This window comes from Hypomesus transpacificus, chromosome 2 (genome assembly GCF_021917145.1).
Source record: "Hypomesus transpacificus isolate Combined female chromosome 2, fHypTra1, whole genome shotgun sequence".
Taxonomy (NCBI): Eukaryota; Metazoa; Chordata; class Actinopteri; order Osmeriformes; family Osmeridae; genus Hypomesus; species Hypomesus transpacificus.
Window position 1 is genome coordinate 14,862,898 of NC_061061.1, and position 19,991 is coordinate 14,882,888.

Below are 19,991 nucleotides of genomic sequence, written 5' to 3' on the forward strand. Positions count from 1 at the left end.
ATAAAGGTTTTGGGAGTCACAAAGAGTGTTTGTGATCGGAGTACCAAGGAGAATGGGAGAGGTTGGGAGGGGTTATGGGGAAAAGACATTAACAAAATTCCCATCGGGGGAACATGGTGCCATCGCGCTGCATTCAAGCCTTTTTCAGCTTTTTTTTCTCACACACATTTTATCCCCCTCTTCCTCAAACCCATGACCCGGTTATTAATTTGGTTGAGATTAGTCCCTCGTTAATTAAGGCATGCCTCCCCATCTTTCCTCTCGTTCCCCCTCGTTTTCTTCTCTCGATTGTATCAGCTTCTGGGTCTTTTTCCTTCTTTGATCCTTTTTATTTTTTCTGCGGATGAGGATGAGGTAATGGGGTCTATGAAACAGGCAAAAAGGGATCATCATCTTCTGGTTTCTCCCACAGGATATTTTGCTAAAAGATTAGGAATGCTTGAATATGAGTGTACTAATGGAATGATTGGCAATTTACTTATCCTGTCTACCCCACATAACACTGTGTGGAGTGCACTCCATCTTAGAACAGTGGTAAATTCTAAACAACATGTCTCCACATGATTCCACACCAATAGTGCTTTCACATAATGAATTATGCACACCTTATAAATCATTTGTATAAAAAAAACACAAGACAAACTTACTCCTCCAATCTGTGTGCTATTGTTCGACATAGAGCAATGCCTTTTTGAATAACATTCTTTAGAGTTACATTGATTCTCTATTGCAATTCACAACCCTCGAATGTGACTGAATAATCATCATACATGTAGTGGGATACAGCAAATATTAGATGAACTACTGAATCAACAGAAGTGTTCAATTTCCTGCTATCGCACTTGAGAAGTTCCCTCAAATATATAGGCTCTCACCTAACATTTTCAACAAGCACAAACTCTGTTTCATGTTTTGCATCGGACATTTGTAGACTTTGCATGATCACAAGCTTTCTCCCAACATCAAAAACAACACAGAATGTGTCCGTGTGTGTGGGTGTGTGCATAACTGCATGTATGTCTCAATGAAAACATTCCTTCCTGTGTGTGTGGGAAGCAAACGTAGCTGGACAAGGCTGACTTGACAGAGTGGACGCTCCTAACGTGACTTTCTAATCACTTGGCCTACATCAGCAGGACCTCCCCTCCCCTGACAGGGGCCTGCTGAGCCTTATGCTTTCTGAATGGAGCCTCTCAATTAACAGGCCACGAAGCCCCAACTTCTCTTGACCTCCGATGACACCCGGGGTCACACACCTCCACAATGCAGCCAGCTCCACGGCGTGCACAAGTATACGGCAAAGGAGGGGAAGGGAGTGGTCAGCGCTTTTGTTCCTGTCATGTCCAGCTCACTCCCCGCCCTTTCACAAGCGGAGTGTAATAAATGGCTTTGTTGGTTTTTCCACTTGTGATGGTAGCAGTGGGAGGCCTTGTTAGTGCATGGGGTGCTAAGCCAAAAGACCTCTTAGGACGTTTTGGATTGGGAAGCTATTTCTGCTAAACGTGATCCCCTTGGTGAATATGGGCTGCTGCCTGAATGTGTTTTGTCTTCAGATTCTCTTATTTTGAAAGACTTCTCTTTCTTTCATCTATATCAAAGATGACTTGCTAGTTCTAGAAATCTGCATTACCATGCCACCTAAACTTACACATCCAGAGTAAAATGTTGAATGACAACTCATTTGGGAAAGACATGGAATAGAATTTGAATTTATTAATGAGTTATATATATATATGGGAGAGTGATGGAGGGCTGCACCAGATGTCCTGGCCTCCACAATCACCCCACCTCAACCTTATTGAGATTGATCGGGATGAGTTGAACCCCTGAGTGAAGAACAAGCAGCCAACAAGTGCTCGGTACATGTAGGATCTCCTTCAAGACTATTTCAAAATAAATCGAGGTAATTACCACATAAAGCTGATTTGAGAGAATGCTAATAGCCTGCAAAGCTGTGATCAAAGCAAAGGGTGGTTAAGAATCTTGGTTGACCGATAGATAGATAGATAGATAGATAGATAGATAGATAGATAGATAGATAGATAGATAGATAGATAGATGGATAGATAGATGGCACGGTACACCCTCTCATCCTCTCCATACATGCTAAAATACTATAGGTTGGAGGAAGCAGGTGTTTCAGAGCACTTGATTTTAACACATTCATACAGACTCTCCGGCGACAGGCAGCAGATTACTGGGGCCGACTTGTAGGACAGAAAAGAAAACTGCTCCTTTTGTTGTTTCCTTATCCACACTCCTATAGGCTTTTTCCAGGAGGAAATTCAAGTGAAACACTCAAAGTCCTTGTGGAGCACCAAGGCAATTTCCCTCCCAGTCAAGTGGCCATTCCTCTCTATCTCAACAACTTCCTGCGTTTAGCAAACCCCCACCATCATTAACAGCAGCAGCACCAATACCACCACCACCAAAACCATCAGCTCCAACCATGTGTCTCTTTCTATGTTACACTTATGTCAGAACTTGTGGGTTATGAAAGTATTGCAATGGTTTAAAACATGATTATCAAGCTATGTTCATTTCAAAAATGTGTTTCTGAAGGAGTCCTTGCATTTGAAATTGTAACAAATCGATGCATGTGGATCACAAATTTCCTACTTCATAATATTAATAATAATATGTACACAAAGCCTCACTCTCAGAACTAAAGTAAGACCTACTTCACGTTAACGTGTAATCTGGGTCCCACAGGGAAATGGTGTCCTACGGGAATCCATTAACCCATTATGTTCAGCTCAAGAGTAGTTATCAGACATGAGTAGTTATCAGACATGAGTAGTTATCAGACATGAGTAGTTATCAGACATGAGTAGTTATCAGACATGAGTAGAGGGACAACCATGGGAGGCCACAGCTGGTTAGGACTCCTACCCTGAAATGGTTCAAGACTCTAACATCTTTCCCATGTCAACCTTTGTCCCGTTTATAAGCCAGTATACCCTCACACGCTAATGTAATCTAATCTATATATTTTAATAATAACATAACTTGTTCATATTTAGCATGAAAAATTGGGTTAAAGTCAATATAAATTACTGGGCTCAAGTACATTTTTACGTTTAGTTTTATCCTGACCTAAACAATTTGACATATCAGGTTTGCTCACACTTTATTTAACACCTAAGACAATTTTAATTATCGTAATCACAGAAAATATTTCGTGCCGAATTGGTCGTTTGAAGCTCAATTAAGTTCTTCAGTGTGAGCGTCTATTCAGCACACTGCTGTACACCTGTTTCTCGCTCCTGGGAACGTACCATGGTGCTTGTTCCCTTTGAGGTATCGTCGCATTACTTGGAAGACACTAAGAGAATTAAGGCATCCCACGGACACAAACAAGAGATGGCTCAAGCGCATCTAAAGTCTAATATCTAATGAGGACACGCTCCTTAAGCTGAAGGATACCATAAAGTGAAACTGTGTTAGGAGGAATAATCTACTTTTGACTTCAAAAGTGATTGCAATGCTTTACACTATTCAATAAACTGAGACGTTGTTAAGAGCAGCCTGTAGGCCCAACAGTATTTCATTAAGCAGTGTCTTGTGGAGAAGGATACAGACTTGAATCGTAAACGTAGGCATGAGATTCATCCAGTCAACGGAGACACTCCCTCTTCAAATAGGCTACAGCCTAAAAGCTATTCTATTGGCTCACACATTCAAATAGGCTACACACTTTAATTCTGCCCGAAATGAGCATTGGAGATACATGCACCACTAAGTAAACCAATATGAATACGCATGCCGTTTTCAAGCGTGACTTTTATTATTTAAAGTAATAAATGACGTGTTTTTTATTTCTCTATGGAATCCCATGTCATGCCTAAGCATTTCTGTACAATTCACATAACTGTACATAAGTGAGGTACATCAAAATAGGTAGCATATACTCTACAGAAATACAAAGACCTACAAGGAAAACACTTTTGAATCCCATTCCCAAACCCAGCATGAAGAGGTAATACTCAAACATCAAATGTATATGTCTCATGGTTCACTTAATCATAAAATATTATACCTCTACGTCAAAAAATGTCAACTATTATTGGAAGTTTTATTTATGTTTACTTATCACAAAGGCCTACAAGTTGATGGCTACTAAGGACAATTCTTTGGTTATAAAGTAACATGGCCCGAAGGCAATTTGGGGAAAGGGATAGGAATAAGAAAATAAAAATCCACACTCAATTCCAAAAAGCCACAGCATAGCATTATAGCTTCCCAGCATCATGGCAACTTAGAAGAGGTTGCAAGGAACCCTCAGTAGTAAGAAAGAGCATTCTAGAGCAGTCTAGATGACGCATTAAACATGCTGCTTAACAGAAACGGTGAAAATCTTAGTCTGGTTACTTTTACTTACAAATAAACTCTACAAGCTTCAGTGACTCACAACAAGCTGACTCAAGAGTATTGTTGACATCAATAGGAAAAACATTTACAGGCATCCTGTGTTTCCCATTTCCCTGATTGTATCATGTATGGCGTTTTGAGTTCAAGTGACGGAATATTGACACTGAGGTTTGTATGTGTGTGTATTTAATTGTTGAGTTTGTGCGTTTCTGGATCCGCTGCTTCCGTTCGCACGTCGGTCATCTCCTCGTGAGCACCTTCCTCTCCAGGAAGCTAAGACGAAAAAAACAAAACAGTGTACTTACTTTAAAAGAATGAGCGGCTCATTTCAAGAAATGCCCCGCTATTTCAAAATCATTACCAGTGTGGAACGTGCACCACCTGTTGGTGTACCATGACTGCACTGACTGATGAATACACAGTCAGAAGGGTTTAGTTACCTATGCAAGTGTGCCACCTTGTGGTCACAACATGGTACGCCACACAGTAGACTGTTGAGGCCAGGCATATCACTTGTCATGACTTGCCAAAGCTAGCTACAACTAACTCTAAAGGGAAACAAATCCAGACATAAGAAAGTTGAAGTAGTTATCTTTAATCTCACCTCCCAGTAGATGCCATCCTCGAAGCATATAGTGTCTGGAGGAGCTCCGTAGATGGGGAGCTTCAGAATGAAACCTTAGTAGCAGAGAGGAAAGTGTCAAAGTTTAGTTTGAATGTATACCTTGCTACAGCAAAACTATCACATTATTTAAAGGATATCAGAAAGAACAGCAAGTCCTATTACTCTACTTACCGACAACAAGTCCACCAATGAGGGCCATTCCCAGTGTGACGGCCAGAGAGATGGCCTGCTTTATGCCCTGGAATGCAGCCGTCACTTCACCAGAGTGGATGTCAGGGAACACGTCCTCCATACTGCAACATAGTTAAGGGAATGTAGTCAGCCAAATGTGTATGTTGGGTTGGCGAAACTGTAGGGATTAAGCACTGAAACCATGTTTGTATGATGGACGAATGCTCTAATGCTGCAATCCTAAGGCCTGACTTCCTCAACTTCCTGTTGCAGTGTCTTACTCAGCATAAATGTGTTTCTATGTATGTCATGTATCCAAGCACAGCAGGTGTGTAGCTTTCAAAACCCACAGTATAAAAAAAGTGGTGTGCCAGCACAAATACAGTGAGTCTAATCCCATTTTCCTAGTATCCTGCTCATTTCATTTCCAGGTAAATAGAAAAGAGTTGCACAACAAGGTTTTCAAAGCTAGGTGGAACGATTCAGCCACATAAGAGTAGTTTCCTCCATCAACAAGAATCACTCACCCGTCTCCGTAGACGTCCTTGGTGGCGACAGCGGCAGTGATGGCTCCAACGATGGCCCCCAGGACACCAGGCATCCCATGCAGGTTGTGGACGCCACAAGTGTCCTGAATCTTCAGCTTCGACTCCAGGAGGGGCTGAACGGGAGAGGAATGGCGAGAGGATGTACACATCTTTGCAGACATTGACAGCACTGTTTCTGGGGTGTATCTGTGCGTGTTTGTGTATACCCCCTTAAGCAGGCTTCTGACCTAGTGCACACTCCACCAAGTGTCAAATAAGTCAAAGTATTTGTTGGCACCATTCAGATACACTTGTTATGATTACCGTACACAACCCCATATAAACAATGGCAGTTTGCCCTTACCGAGAGGTACTTGAAACCCAGGACAGAGATGGTTCCTGCCAGGAAGCCAACGATCATGGAGCCGAATGGAGTGAGCATCATCTCACCGGCCGTTCCCACAGCAACTCCTCCAGCCAGAGCAGCATTTTGGATGTGCACCTAAAGCAGCAGAAGCAGCATTAACTAACGAAATGGCCAACTGTCAGTTTAGACACGGGTGGATCTGTCATGTATTTGGAATCAAGGCTTTTTATAAAGTGCACACAGTCAGTGGGCAGCTATTTGGTAAATGTGAGAACATCTAAACTGCCATTCTGTCAAAACATTCATGTACGCCTTTGTAAAACAATGGTCTCTTCTTTCGTCTATGAACAGAGCATGATGACTAAGTGAGCCTGTATCAGATTCACAGATACTGTGACACAGTGACATGCTGCCATTGGATAGCATCTGCCATTGGATAGCATCAGATAGCCAATGGTGGTTAGAAACTGCTGCCAGGTCATGCAACTATTTTCCTCTGCTTCATTCACTGAAAAAGTCAACTTCAACTTGATTCCCCACAACAGGAATGCATCTCTTTGATTTTATCACAGACTCTGAGTTCCCCATGTGATAAAGCAACTGGCAAGTCCACCGAAACGTGTAATTTCTCTGGAAACAGATACCGTAGAAGAGGGTGTGACTTCAAGAGACATGCGTTCACACGTTCAGAAATATTTCCAATTAAGATTTATTTTACTGTAACAATATCTTTTTCAGGTTGAAAACAATGCTGAACATGCAAGTATAGGCATGAAAGTTGTAGTATTAGTTGGGCTAGAAATATTGAATGTCTATATTTGAATGAATTCATTTAATTAAATACCCTTTAGTGTCATCATATGGATCCTACATTTTCCTTCCAGAGTCCTAGTGAAGCTGTCCTATTGCCTCACCATGTCGAGCTTGCCCTCGTGGCTGACCAGTGCAGAGAAGCCATAGGTGGCCAGGGTGCAGGACGCCAGGGAGTAGTAGGTGTTCATGGCTGTGCGGTGCTGGTCATCACCATGGGCCGTGACGGCAGAATTGAAACTGGGCCAGAACATCCACAGATAGATGGTGCCTGGGTAGGAATACAGGGTAAAGCATTGGCAAGGTCAACTAAGCCAGAGGAAAAAGCTCTACCATTTAAAGGTACCATCAAGTTGATACTATGAGGAATGTGAACCTGATTCAAGTGAATGGTCATTACCAGGCTTCCACAGAGCTGGATAACGACCCGTTCATTTGAATCAGGTGTGCTGGAGCAGGGAAACATCTACAACATGCAGGACAGCGGCCCTCGAGGACCAGGATTGGAGAACCCTGCTTTACAGTAAGTTTGCATTTATTAGCATGTAACTACATAGCAATAGTAAAACATTTTAGTTGTGTGGAAACTACTATGTAGTCATACTTCATTATGGCTTAGCAGTACAAGTTATTAAACAAGTGAAACCTGTTATGGGGAAGGCTTTCCAGGAATAAATTAATGCTAACAGATTTGTTTTGGTGACACCCATTCCCTATACTGTCCCTTCTTTTTTTGACTTGAAACTGACTTGAAAAAAAAGTGGAGAAATGAAGAGGAGAAAAGTGCAATGAGAGAAAGGTATCACAGTGTCACGCATGGCAACTGAAATGGTGTCGGGCAACACATATTCCCCTTGATTATGTATGTACAGTCTAAACACAGGTGGGGCTTTAGCTTGTAATTCAAGGTCGAACACGAGTCAATGGTTTCCCGGGTTAAAGAAAGTAGCAGATTCCCAGGTCAAGAGCTCGCAAACTGATTTCCAGGTACTGTTTGTTGTTTGCAGTATTAACGGTTATAGAGGTTCTCACCGATCATGGCAAAGAGGTCAGAGTGGTAGACAGAGCCATTCTTGTGCTGGCTCTTTGACAGGTTGGGACGGTAAAGGACACGAGCTACCACCAGGCCGAAGTACGCTCCAAAAGTATGGATGGTCATTGAGCCACCGGCATCCTTGGCCTATGACGGAAACAAACAGGAACACTACTACTTAGGGCTCTGTACTGGGGGTGCTACCTAAATACATTGTTTTACAAAATCAGCATATTCAGAATACACGGAATGTCAATTAGGGTGAAGATCAAGTAGTCAAGAAAGTTTGGCATAGTATAAAACACACACTTACTCCAAGGACAGAGAGCAGGATGAACTCATTGACAGAAAACAGGGTGACTTCAAACATAGCCATGACCAGCAGCTGGACTGGGCTGGTCTTGCCCAGCACCGCCCCGAACGAGATGAGCACCGATCCGGTACAGAAGTCAGCATTGATCATACTGGAGAGAGAAGAGGTTACAGGCAACAACTGTCAGGATTTCAACCACTGACAAAGACTAATCCGCCATGTAACGCCATATGTGGAGTGGTGCGGTGAACACATGGTGGTTTATGACTGCCTGCAATCTGATGAATCCATTCATCTGTTTGCGCGGTAGACTTGTTTCAGTGGAGGGAGGGCTGGCAGTGAGTGTGTGTGAGGGTGTGTACTGAAGCAGCCACCTCTCCACTCCAATGTGGATCTTGCTCCCGTGCATGCCATGGAAGAAGCCCTGCATGAGAGTGGCCCACTGCAGGGCGAAGGCCGCAATGAGGAAGTTGAAGCCCACACTGCTGAAGCCATAACGTTGCAGGAAGGTCATGAGAAAACCGAAGCCAATGAAGATCATCACATGCACATCCTGGAAACCTGGGCACAGACAGAGACCATGAAATCATTTTTATTTTTGGTAAAAAAAAAAAATATTAAAAAAAATAACAAGAGAGTCCAGACGTGATTTCAAACCAAGAATCTGTTGCAATAAAGACCAACCTCCCTCCCCTATCCACCAATTGCCAGAAAAAAGTGCCTGAGTATTTTGTCATTCAAATGACTTGATGCGCTCCCAAGTATAAACAAGCACAGTTCTGTCCATGAGAGGGCACTCAGGGGACCTCAATGAGCTTCAATGGGCCTAGATACAGTTGGACAACCTGTGGCTCCTCTCAGCCTCCCGTTGGGCCTCGCTAATTCAGCCCTCCTACGCCCAAATGCTTCCCCTTTGCCAAGCATTCATCCTCTCCCCTGCCCTGACCGAACCACAGACAATATTGTTCTGTGCAGTCACCATGGCGACAGGTCATTGGCATGGAACGCTGTTGCAAGACAGAGGTCCCGGTTGGCGCTGTGGCCCAGATAGCCCTGTGCCATCCCCTGCAGTTGTACACCCACTGAACAGGCTGTGAAAAGACTCAAGAGTACCCCTTGCTGTCTATGTCAGTCATTCCGACAATCACCCCACCCCCTATTCCCCCCACCCTCGTCCGACAAACACCTGAGTGGCACGTGGAATGTGTGCAAGGTGTTGAACATACGCTCATGACTTGCTGACATAACATTTTCTTATCTCATGACAATGTCTCAAAACTCTAAAGATTTTTCTGTATCCTAGCACGTTAACATTTTATTGCACAAGTTGAAAAGCGTCCCAGGTGTGAATGCAAACCTGGTGAAATCCTTACACCTACACCTGGTGTGCATGCGCGCAATCAATGTTCATTTGGATGATTTTGTTTGCAGGTGGAGTCATGAACATGTGTCACAAAAAAATGTTTGTGAGAGTGTTATGTTAAAGATTGTTCAAAGCCATTAACTTTAATTGAACTTTACTCCGGACCAGAACCATAAAAAGGTCCATTCCTTTATTTACATTACCCTGAATTAGTGGGAATGACACACAACAAGCTAATGAAGGTCGTAGTGCAACTGCATGTAAGTACTGCAGATAGTTAGCTGTATTTTTTTTTTTACAGTAAAGTAAGTTTCGTCATATAGCCAAATCTCTAATCAAACAAAATGATCATATCTGGCTTTGCAGGCTATGACTCACAACACATAAATTAGGTTGACACTGTTCCCTTCTTTCAGCAACCGTTCTGTCTATTCCAAAATTCATTCCACTTCTCATGCTGTCCCTCATCAGACAATGATTGATTGAATGTGAAAACTGAGTGTTCCTAAACCAAATTCCCCTATCTGTTCTGCCTGAGGCTTCAACAGCCACCTGCATAGCCGCGCAGAGACACTGTTATGCAGCAGCTCTGAGTTGGTGTAGTGAGAGGTACAGAGCCCTTCGCCCCACCTTTCCCAGCCCCACCCTCCCAGCCCCATATCCACAGGTTCTACAGTGCTGTGTATCAGGACACATCTGCTACCGGACACACTCTGCTACCATCATCCCCATCTCCATTTTTAGAGAGAATGATTGATCTCTTAAGCTGGACAGAGTGTTCTGGTGAATAACATTCATACAGTCATAACTTTTGGGCTGTCAACTACACAACCACAATTTTGTACAAGCAGTTATGGATACCTTGAAGTATTCAAGTTTAGAGATTATATTTATTTAGTTCTTATTATCAATATAAAAAATAGTATTACTATCGTTTTATTGACCAACCTGTATTAGTTTATAAGACAGCATTAGAGACTTTTTCTGTAATTACATATCTGATGTATGTAAATAGAATTTAGCAAGGAGCAAAAGCATAATTGTGAATATCTTAATAGATTTGATTACTGAAGACTGATACTGTACGTGAGGCCTGAAATGAGAAAACACAATTATGTCCCCAGACAGTACAATCTTCCAATAAAGCAGGATAATACATTATTTGTGAACTCACATGTCAAACTAAAATAATAACCCAAAAGGATTTTCTGCACCATCAATCCCTTTGAAATAATTAAACCAATCATGAGGATTATGTTTTGGTAACTATTTGGAGCATCAGTGGAGTAGAAAATTATCAGCCTGAAAGCAGCCTTTGTCAATAAAACACTTGTCCTATTAGAAAATCTATTTAACTGTTTAATACCCTGTTACTTTTGTAACTTGACACATGCTTCTCAGGACATGAGCAGGTGGACCAAAATTCATCATTCGGTGAGCAGCCACACCTTGCTGTGCATGCCTTGCACCTCACAAAAAGGAACTGTGTGATCACCTGTCGATTAAAACAACAGGCTGATCATCACTGATGACTAAGAACGTATTCTTGTGAAAAGGCAAAAATTGAATAATTCAATCCCTATGCAACCCTAGAAAAAAAACAAGAATGCAATACTCCACAAAGATTCTCAAATACAGGGTTAGGGTTATACTTAACTTCACAATCACCCCATTTTCAATTTTGGCAGAAGAAAATCAGAGTTTTTAGACCCATCATTTACCTGCCCGTCTGCATGCACGGTCTCTACTCTGCATCTATTTCCTTCAACCTTCTTCTCAAAAAAAGGTCACTTACTAGGGTAGCGAAAGTAGAAGTCGTTGTCATAGTTGCTTGAGCCATTGTTGAGTTCCTCATGCCAGTGCTTCGCATCCGTGTCAACGTTGTACTCCACCAGGACGCCAAACAGGATGATGAGGATGATCTCCAGGATGATGCACACCAGTGGTAACTTCAGCCGCAAGTTGGTCGCTGCGTCTGCCATAGTTGAGGCTTGTCCTGGACCTGCTCTCTGGCCTTGGAGGATAGATTAAGGGGTTAAAAGGACAACTAGACTCCAGAGAGTGAAACGCACATACACACACACCCACTCGCACAGGACACACAGGAGTTGCTTCACTGCACGGGCAGAAAACTGTGCGAGGAGGCATGTGGATGCACCAGTCTTGTTTTTTTCATGTGTTGGTTTTGCAGGTACACGCCCACTACTTTGCACCTTATCACCAATGAGGTTGCAGGGTGAACTTTGGCTCCTCCCCTTTGTTAAGGGGGTGTGGGTTTTCTGGGACACCTTAAACTGATCAACCTTTAGTAGAGATCCCAGTAAAGAAATATATAATTTTTTCTTTAAAGATGTTTTACATGTATTATACATTTCATCTGCAATTGCAGTTTGGACAGTTTGAAACCATAACCCTCCACCGAAGGGGGAGAAGAGCAGGAGAACGGGACCCTGCGTGGCTATGTAGAAGCTGTGGAGAAGTTCAGATGGCTGAGCGGTGAGGGAGTCGGGCTAGTAATCAGAAGGTTGCCGGATCGATTCCCCGCCGTGCCAAATGACGTTGTTGTGGGCAAGGCATTTCACCCTACTTGCCTCGGGGGGAATGTCCCTGTACTTACTGTAAGTCACTCTGGGTAAGAGCGTCTGCTAAATGACTAAATGTAAATGTATGCTTGTTTACAGATCACTGGGACAAGTAACACTTTTCAAACTCACCAAATGTTTATCTACACAAGCAGTTTGCTATTTAAAACTTTGAGTTAGTTAACCCTAACTCCAAAACAACAAAAGATCCAGACCTGCACATCTCCCCAAACTGAAGATGAAGTGTTGTGTGCTCACTGCTCAGAGAGAGATGCGGTAGAGCAAAGCCCCATCTCCTACATCAGTGATTGCCTTGTCTACCTCACAGGAATGCTATTATGATTTAAAGAATCTTAACTATTGTCACTTCAGACCACAGGCGTCAAACCCTGTCTTTGAGTTTGAGGCATCGCCATCTTTTCAACTTCCTGTATGTTTGGTGTCTTTGAAAGTGCGGATGGTAAACTGTGGGGGATGGCCAAATGGCTAATAAATTTGATTTTTGACAACAGAAAATAGAACCTCTAATTATGAAAAATTGCATGAATTGTTCAGCTTCAATGTGAGAAGTGTCCACTCAATTAATAAAACGTTAAAAGATGAATGTACAACAACACAGAGTAGTTTGTTTTTCCAACTGCTATTTCAAAAGGAAGTACTTAATAAGGATAAGGGGAGAGTGAGCACTTCTGTCTCAAGGCAATGTGTTTGAAGAGCATTGCCCTGTCATAGTTAGATTATCATTACTGCAAAGTTAAAGTAAACTATCAATTTAGGAAAACCAAAACTCTTTGTGTCCAGGTATTCTCCCGCTCACTTTCAGGAACATGTTGAATCCTGTGTAACGTATATACCACCCCACCACACTCCAGAAAGGTAAGCTGCAGGGCTAAAACAGTCATGCTTTAACGGTTGCATTTCACTTAACGTTCACCCCAATATCTTCGTAAATCACTTCCTGGTCTCCACAAGTTCTACAGTGTAGATTTCTTGATCTGATAGGAACTACTTGGATTAATAAATTGCATGTTTGGATTGGACTGGGAAATAGGATCAAGATAATAACCAAGAAGGGAACTAGAGGAGGAAGATGGAAATAATGAGGAGAATGATACATTGATCAACCTTAAAACAATGTGACAAAGTAATTAAGTATGTTAAAATCTTTGTATATTTCAGAGTTAACAAAAAAGATCTGGAAACACAGTTTAATACATCTACCAACACCAAATGTGAGTACTGCAGATGAGGAGAACTTCTTATATCTATCCATGGCCTGACCAAAAGTCCATGTCCCGACTGTGCATCTTAGAAATCTCACAAGTAACCGAAGGATTAGTTAATGACACCTCAAGTGTGCTTGGGACTCTGAAATGTAACTCAACTTATACAAAATCAACGATTGTCCTGTATAAGTAAGTCTTCGAAATACTACAGAACACATACCTTAGCACCATTCTTCCCTCACCATCACCCTCACCCTCACCCCCTCCCGCTCATTCTGTCCTCCCAGTAACCGTGGAATTCCTTCTCCACAAATGTGCGTGCAAGAGTTCATTGTAGAGTGTGTGCCCTTGTCAAAATATCTGTCGGCTGGCTCCTGGGCGCTATAGATAACATAATCTGGCCATCAGGGTTGGTGAGACATGGGGAAGGAGCAGGCAAGGGGGGCTGGGAAGATGGTTGAGAAGTAGGTTCAGATGAGGGACAGACGTAGTAGAAAAGAGCGTTCATGGCCTCTGGCACCAGATCACACGCTGCAGTCACAAGACAAGACCTGTCTGTGTTATGCAACCAGCAGTAACACTATAAAGCTCAACATACAGGTAGTATGTTTTACAAAATAAGTACAATAAGTACAAACGTTGCTGTGTGTAAAGTGGGTTGTTGTGTAAAACAAAGGCTTTTATGCATGAAAAAGTGATACTGGGGCAGAAACCATGTCATGAATAGAGTTTTAAAGTGAATAGGGTCATAACAGCATCGTTCTTGAGTGTGTAGACATGGGACCACTTGTGAAAAGACTTGTGTTCTCTGTCGGTTCTCTTGGTATGTGAGATTTGTGAATATGTGCAGTGGTATGGCATTTCAGCCATGTAAAGTGAGGGCTTTGCAAAGACAGACGGAGCACTAGCATAACTAGTCATGCATTTTTTGTGAAGATCTATGGCATTAACTCATCTGTTTCACCAGATCACTGAAAACTGGAAGTTGCTGGAGGGAAAAACACACATGAGATAAGTTCACATTCCCATGCCTCAGATCTCTATCTGTACCTTCGCTTAGACTGTCACAAAGGCAACACAGAGGCCCCCAAAACAAACTTTAGATATAGAGTCAATAAATCTATGGACTTGAACTTGGAAAATAAATCTATGGACTTGAACTTGGACTTGAAGGGGTTCAGGGGTAATGTAGGAAAACTCAGCCCCTTGTGTAATACTTTGTGGACAGTAATTTTTAATAAGGTTGAAACTGTTTTACCCAAACTGGTTCTGCAGAGTACACAACCTTTTACTAACAATCATTGTTCAATTTGGAGATACATTTCACTGCCTCATGTGACAAAATCACATGACACATCTTGACATTCATCAGCAGACCTTGAAAAGATGGCTCAGCAAAGTCTAATGGAAAACACCATTCACTTAAGAATGTGTGTAGATCCATTATCAGTTCCTTCACAATAGTATTTGGAAAGATTTTCTAAAAGTACGAGTCAAACAGAGAAAATAGTGCAGTTGTTCAACATGGAACTGTTTGGTTAGCAGAGCGTTGGGGTTCACTTTGAAAATCTATACAGTATAACTATCAGCAAGTAGTACATTTAGTTGTTGTCTGTTATTAAGTTAATGTATTTAAGTATGTCAGTAAAATAAGTTATCCTGTGAATATCAGTGAACAAGTTATGGAATCTATAAATGTGTATGAACTCTGCACATGCAAAAATTATATACTGTAGGCTACTGGTCAGTATTTACCTGATTCACAACCCGACAACCATTAAAACATGCCAGTAAACCTCATACTAAAAGTAAGGGTTTGACCCTTTGCAAAACTTTGTGCAATATTTTGCATTTATTTGTGTATATATGTATAACAGAAACTGACATATTATACACGATGCATATCTTTGGATCTGAAAGCGTTCACAACCCTGTGTGTTTTACAGTTTTTGTCAACACAGTTATGCACCACTGATTCCCGCAAACTGATACTGCCTTAGGGCGGCAGAGCTGGTATGCCAAACCTGTTGTAATATTATGCCTTCTCATTTTAAGCGTGAAGACTAGAGTCCTCAGTTCACATTTGAGATTACAACTTTAGTTTAAAACTGGCTTATAATGATTATTTAGCTGTTTGTCAGTCAAATGCTGGGATTTGTTGATAAACCCCTAAGGGAAAATAGGTATTTCACCTTACAGAGCTGTATGGAGCACTTCTATAATATTGATGATTTTCGTGTCTTTACAATGTTGGTACTCGAATGGTTTGCCACAAAAATGTGAAGAAAAAAATCTAGTGTCCCAATGCATGTTGGAGCTAACATGTTGGTACAAATACTGTAACACCTGAAGTCCTTGTTTCAGCTGCTATAATGTCAGAATAGATAATGTCAAGGAAATGTGTTAGGGTGAAATAAACACAAAAGATCATGTGGATTCATTTTCTGAACGTTTTGTCAAAATAACACATACATAACTGTAACATTTAGCCGGACATACTGAATTGAAGCAGATGTAGTTGAATTACAATAAATTACATGGATGAAAGCTCAAAGAAAGCCTCTGCAAATGTTTGCTTGAGGTCACACACACCCTTCACTGACTTATTGTCCACTAGAGGACAGTGTATGAGCAGTCGCAAAGGTGAGAAACTGAGAGAGAGAGAAAGACAGAAAGAGAGAGAAAGAGTGAGATAGGGAGAGGGCGGGTGGGAGTGTGTTAGACAGGCTTGAGGAGGCAGTTGCCACCTAAGCGTGCCCAGATGAATACTAATTGCTGTGTACCGTACGACCAGAAAGAGTCCCATTGATGGAGAGCACAATGGTGAGCGGACACAGGGGAAGCAGAAGAATCCCATTATTTAATTTTCTCCCTCCCTCTCCTCGTGTTTGTGCGACCGCCGTCTGTAGTCTTTGGTGCAAAAGGAGACCATTGGCCTTCACAATGCAGTCCTTGTGTATGGGGCCTTGGGACCAGAGGAAAACCAGGACTTCCGTAGATCCCTCCCACCCTACCCCAATGCTGTGTGGGCAAAACAAAGACGGTTGTATAAGATGGTTGTAATATGGTCATAGTCTGAAACATGGAAACAAAATCCCTCAATGCAGTCCCACTTTCAATTAGGAGGCCATTAGGATAATACTTTTTAAAGTAATAACCACTATTACTGGTTCTCACCAGCCAGAGGGTCAAGTACCTAACCTCATACACCAATAAATATTCCCAATACCTAATATAGATATTCTTCCTTGTCCTTAGTTTAGTTGTAAAAAGCCAAGCACACTGTCACAACTTACAGTATTTGCCTGTATTTCCTTCCTTTATTTCTATTCATGTTTGTTCCCATATTGACAAGCTGAGGAGGGAGGCACAGACAGATACAATGGCAGACTGTTACAGCCTCATCAACATCTGTAGCAACGAAATCAACAATCCTGTCCACCACTGCATGCTGCACGAAACATATGAGCATTGAGAAAGAGAGGGAGGGAGAGCGACAGAGAGGGGAGCAGAGAAAAGGAGTGACAAGGAGAGAGAGAGGGAGAGGGAGAGGGAGAGGGAGAGGGAGAGGGAGAGAGAGAGAGAGAGAGAGAGAGAGAGAGAGAGAGAGAGAGACAGAAAAGCAGAAAAGAAAGAGGATGAGCAAATGAATCATGAGGGACAGAGGGAGGGTACAGCCGATTAAAGCTTTAGAGCTGGGAGAGATAGGAGATGGTCTAAATACTGCCACTTGATTCGTAAGCTGAGCCAGTGTTTAGATCATGGGTTGTCATTGAAACAATATTGAGGAGCGTCCACTTACCAAAGGACGAGAGGTCATTGACAGGTCATGTTTGGAGTAAGGACTGTTAATGGGTAACCCTTTCCTGAAAAGACAAGAAAAAAGCATTCACTAAATAAGGTTTGAGTTACTGCATCTTTATTCTTTACACTGCGGTAAGAGTTAAGTGTCATTGATCTGATGATTTGCTCAGATAGAGAACACAAAGCTCCATTGAAACAATTTACCAATGTTATTCTTTCACTGCAGGGGTCACGAGGGTGACTAAATCCATTATGATCTGTGCAACTGTTATTCTAATAATTGCAAGCTGTGTTACCTGGATGTCAGCTGTGTACATCCCAAACAATCATGGTATGTTGACATACATCCTATTGTTAGACTATTTGTATTTGATACATCAACAAATCTAAGACATTGTAAACGGGTTATTGTAGACCATGGCAGTACTGAATCATGACTCTAAATGAATACTTTTAAAAGTATTTCTGAAAAGTTTTTTTTAAAATTAGTTTCTCTTGTGGGTTTGTCTTTCACAAGCTGCTTAACATAATAGTATTTATATTTCCACAGCCCAAAATAAACTGAAATATCTTATTGAGCCACCTGTTTACGCTGAAGTCATTTCTCGTCGAGGGGGAAACATCACTTTGCCATGCATCCTCAGGGTCAAACCGCCACATTTTAAAGTTAAATGGACCAAACTTGAGCCTCATCGCCGTGGAACCGAGAACATCGTCTTGATGACAAACGGTTATGCATACAAGCTTTACGGCCTGTTAGGTCAGCGAGCCTCTCTTCGCAAGGCACATGTTATGGATGCCTCACTGCAACTCAGTCATCTGGAACTGGAGGACGACGGAAAGTACCGCTGTGAGCTGGTCAATGGTATCGAGGACGAGAGTGTCATCATCACACTGAGAATCGAAGGTTGAGTACATGGTCAGACAGTAAAGTGGTACTGCTCACTGAGTTTCCAGATAGGGTAAGAATATTTAATTCGGTGTGTACAAATACTCAAAACCGTAAAATGGGTCGATGTTCATTGTTTCAGGAGTGGTGTTTCCATACCAGAGTAGGAATGGTCGCTACAAATACTCTTATCATGATGCCAAGGAGGCTTGTGCTGAACAGGATGGTATACTGGCTACATTCAAGCAGCTGTACAGAGGTATCAAATAATCCTTTCAATGAGAAAACATTTCATTCATAGGCTATTGAGGGTTTTAGTAATTGTATACCTGAATTATGCCTTCACTAATTGCTCTTGATCATTTTTACTTCTTAAGCTTGGACAGAGGGTCTGGATTGGTGTAATGCAGGATGGCTGAAGGACGGAACAGTCCACTACCCAATTCTGCATCCACGAGACACTTGTGGAGGGGAACTGCTGCCAGGTATTCGGAGCTACGGTCCCAAAGATAGGATCCGAGATCACTTTGACGCCTTCTGCTTCACATCTGTTACAGCTGGTAAGCAGACTGGCAGTCATTGCTCATGTTGATTGTTATTGTGGTTTCAGTTCAGACAGATCAACATTTACAGATTCCTGTCATTTTAATGAAAATGTTGGGATGGCACACCAAAATTCAAAGCCATTACTGAATTTCAGGAATTCCAGTATGCTGTTGTAGTAGGCAAGTTGAAAACAACTATGTCAATATGAGACTCTGAGAGGAATGGCTTACTGATACTTTGATTTCTTATTTTACAATTAATGTCACTAATGATCAGATGTGTATAGACAAATACTTGTAGAGTAAAAAACAATATATATATTATAATAAGTATAAAGATAAAATCTAGGCGATATGTGAATTGGCAGGGTGGACCAGTGGGGACAGCGATTGTACCAGGATGTGGCGGCCCCCCCCGGCTCTTCCTTGACGGCGCCACTGACACTCCCGTGTTTGTCTTTTCCCCAGGTTCAGTCTTTTTCATTGAAGGGCCGTTCACCTTTGGGGAAGCAGGGCAGGCATGTCAGGGTGAAGGAGCAGACTTAGCTCTGGTTGGTCAGATGTACTCTGCTTGGCGTTTCCTGAAGTACGACCGCTGCGATGGTGGCTGGCTGCAGGACGGCAGTGTGCGCTTCCCTATCTCCGCCCCTAGGGAGCGCTGCGGAGGCCTTCCAGACCCTGGGGTGCGAAGCTTTGGGTTCCCCAACAAGATACTAAAACTCTATGGAGCCTACTGCTACAGGTAGCCTGTGGTATGCATGCTACCCGTTTCCAAAAAAAATCTTGATCCAAAGATGGAGAATTTCTGCGTAGACTATAAGTAGAAGAGGTTCATGACCTCAAAACTTGCAAATACAAATCCATGTTACATTAGTAACGGAAAAACCTTTTCAAGAAACCTGCCATACCTCTTATCTAAGTGTTGCTAAAAGCTATATCAAGACCCCAAATTGGAACTCTTAAGAACAGCATTCTTTGAAGGAAAATTTGAGAAACAAGAAACAACATCAAGACAATACACTCAATATTCAAGACTCATATTAGGTGTTAGCACACCAAAACCATTTATCTTTCATAATGACAATAATACATGTAAATATGATCTTGTCTTTAACCATATTTATTGTTATGATATTTTCTGTCTGATCACAAAACATAATGATTAATAAAGTGTTCATTGTGTCTTTGTGTGAGTGTACAGAATTGTATGACTGTTTAAAATGGCTCCTAAGAAAAATACCACCACCAACAGAAGCTGTTTACACAACTTTGGGTACCTGCACTTTTATTGCATCAATCTAACTTCATGCTGTTTTAACTCACTCAATTCAATGTCACAAATGTCAATCAGTGACAACATTCAGC

At 41.9% G+C, this 19,991-nt stretch overlaps 2 protein-coding genes across 5 annotated transcripts; one reads left to right on the forward strand and one right to left on the reverse strand.

Annotated features, from left to right (window-relative positions):
- Positions 1 to 3,765: 3,765 nt before the first annotated feature.
- rhbg (Rh family B glycoprotein) lies at positions 3,766 to 11,743 on the reverse strand. Its single transcript, XM_047026952.1, has 10 exons — positions 11,376 to 11,743; positions 8,592 to 8,778; positions 8,218 to 8,368; positions 7,904 to 8,051; positions 6,976 to 7,142; positions 6,059 to 6,196; positions 5,695 to 5,828; positions 5,168 to 5,289; positions 4,976 to 5,049; positions 3,766 to 4,644 (listed from the first exon to the last, which is right to left on the reverse strand). The coding sequence occupies exons 1-10, from the start codon at positions 11,560 to 11,562 to the stop codon at positions 4,558 to 4,560; spliced, it is 1,395 nt and encodes a 464-aa protein (XP_046882908.1). The 5' UTR covers positions 11,563 to 11,743; the 3' UTR covers positions 3,766 to 4,557.
- A 307-nt stretch (positions 11,744 to 12,050) lies between these two features.
- Positions 12,051 to 19,745, forward strand: hapln2 (hyaluronan and proteoglycan link protein 2). 4 transcript variants are annotated; one of them, XM_047026964.1, is made up of 8 exons: positions 12,051 to 12,076; positions 12,964 to 13,038; positions 13,342 to 13,394; positions 17,419 to 17,523; positions 17,743 to 18,099; positions 18,224 to 18,340; positions 18,459 to 18,641; positions 19,095 to 19,745. In XM_047026964.1, the coding sequence occupies exons 1-8, from the start codon at positions 12,066 to 12,068 to the stop codon at positions 19,370 to 19,372; spliced, it is 1,179 nt and encodes a 392-aa protein (XP_046882920.1). In that variant the 5' UTR covers positions 12,051 to 12,065; the 3' UTR covers positions 19,373 to 19,745. The 4 variants fall into 4 exon arrangements, with proteins under 4 accessions (XP_046882920.1, XP_046882929.1, XP_046882946.1 ...); XM_047026973.1 differs by lacking the exon at positions 12,051 to 12,076 and adding an exon at positions 12,166 to 12,198; XM_047026990.1 differs by lacking the exons at positions 12,051 to 12,076; positions 12,964 to 13,038; positions 13,342 to 13,394 and adding an exon at positions 16,986 to 17,324 and having other exon boundaries at positions 19,095 to 19,732.
- The last annotated feature ends 246 nt before the right edge of the window (positions 19,746 to 19,991 follow it).

Coding starts and splice junctions, on each gene's coding strand:
- rhbg (XM_047026952.1), bottom strand. CDS start 11,562: ATGGCAGACGCAGCGACCAACTTGCGGCTGAAGTTACCACTGGTGTGC. Junction 6,197..6,975: donor ACGAGGGCAAGCTCGACATG/GTGAGGCAATAG, acceptor CTGCTGCTTTAG/GTGCACATCCAAAATGCTGC. Junction 5,290..5,694: donor AAGGACGTCTACGGAGACGG/GTGAGTGATTCT, acceptor ACTATGTTGCAG/TATGGAGGACGTGTTCCCTG.
- hapln2 (XM_047026973.1), top strand. Junction 13,039..13,341: donor CCCCACCACACTCCAGAAAG/GTAAGCTGCAGG, acceptor TGTATATTTCAG/AGTTAACAAAAAAGATCTGG. Junction 18,341..18,458: donor ATTCAAGCAGCTGTACAGAG/GTATCAAATAAT, acceptor TTACTTCTTAAG/CTTGGACAGAGGGTCTGGAT.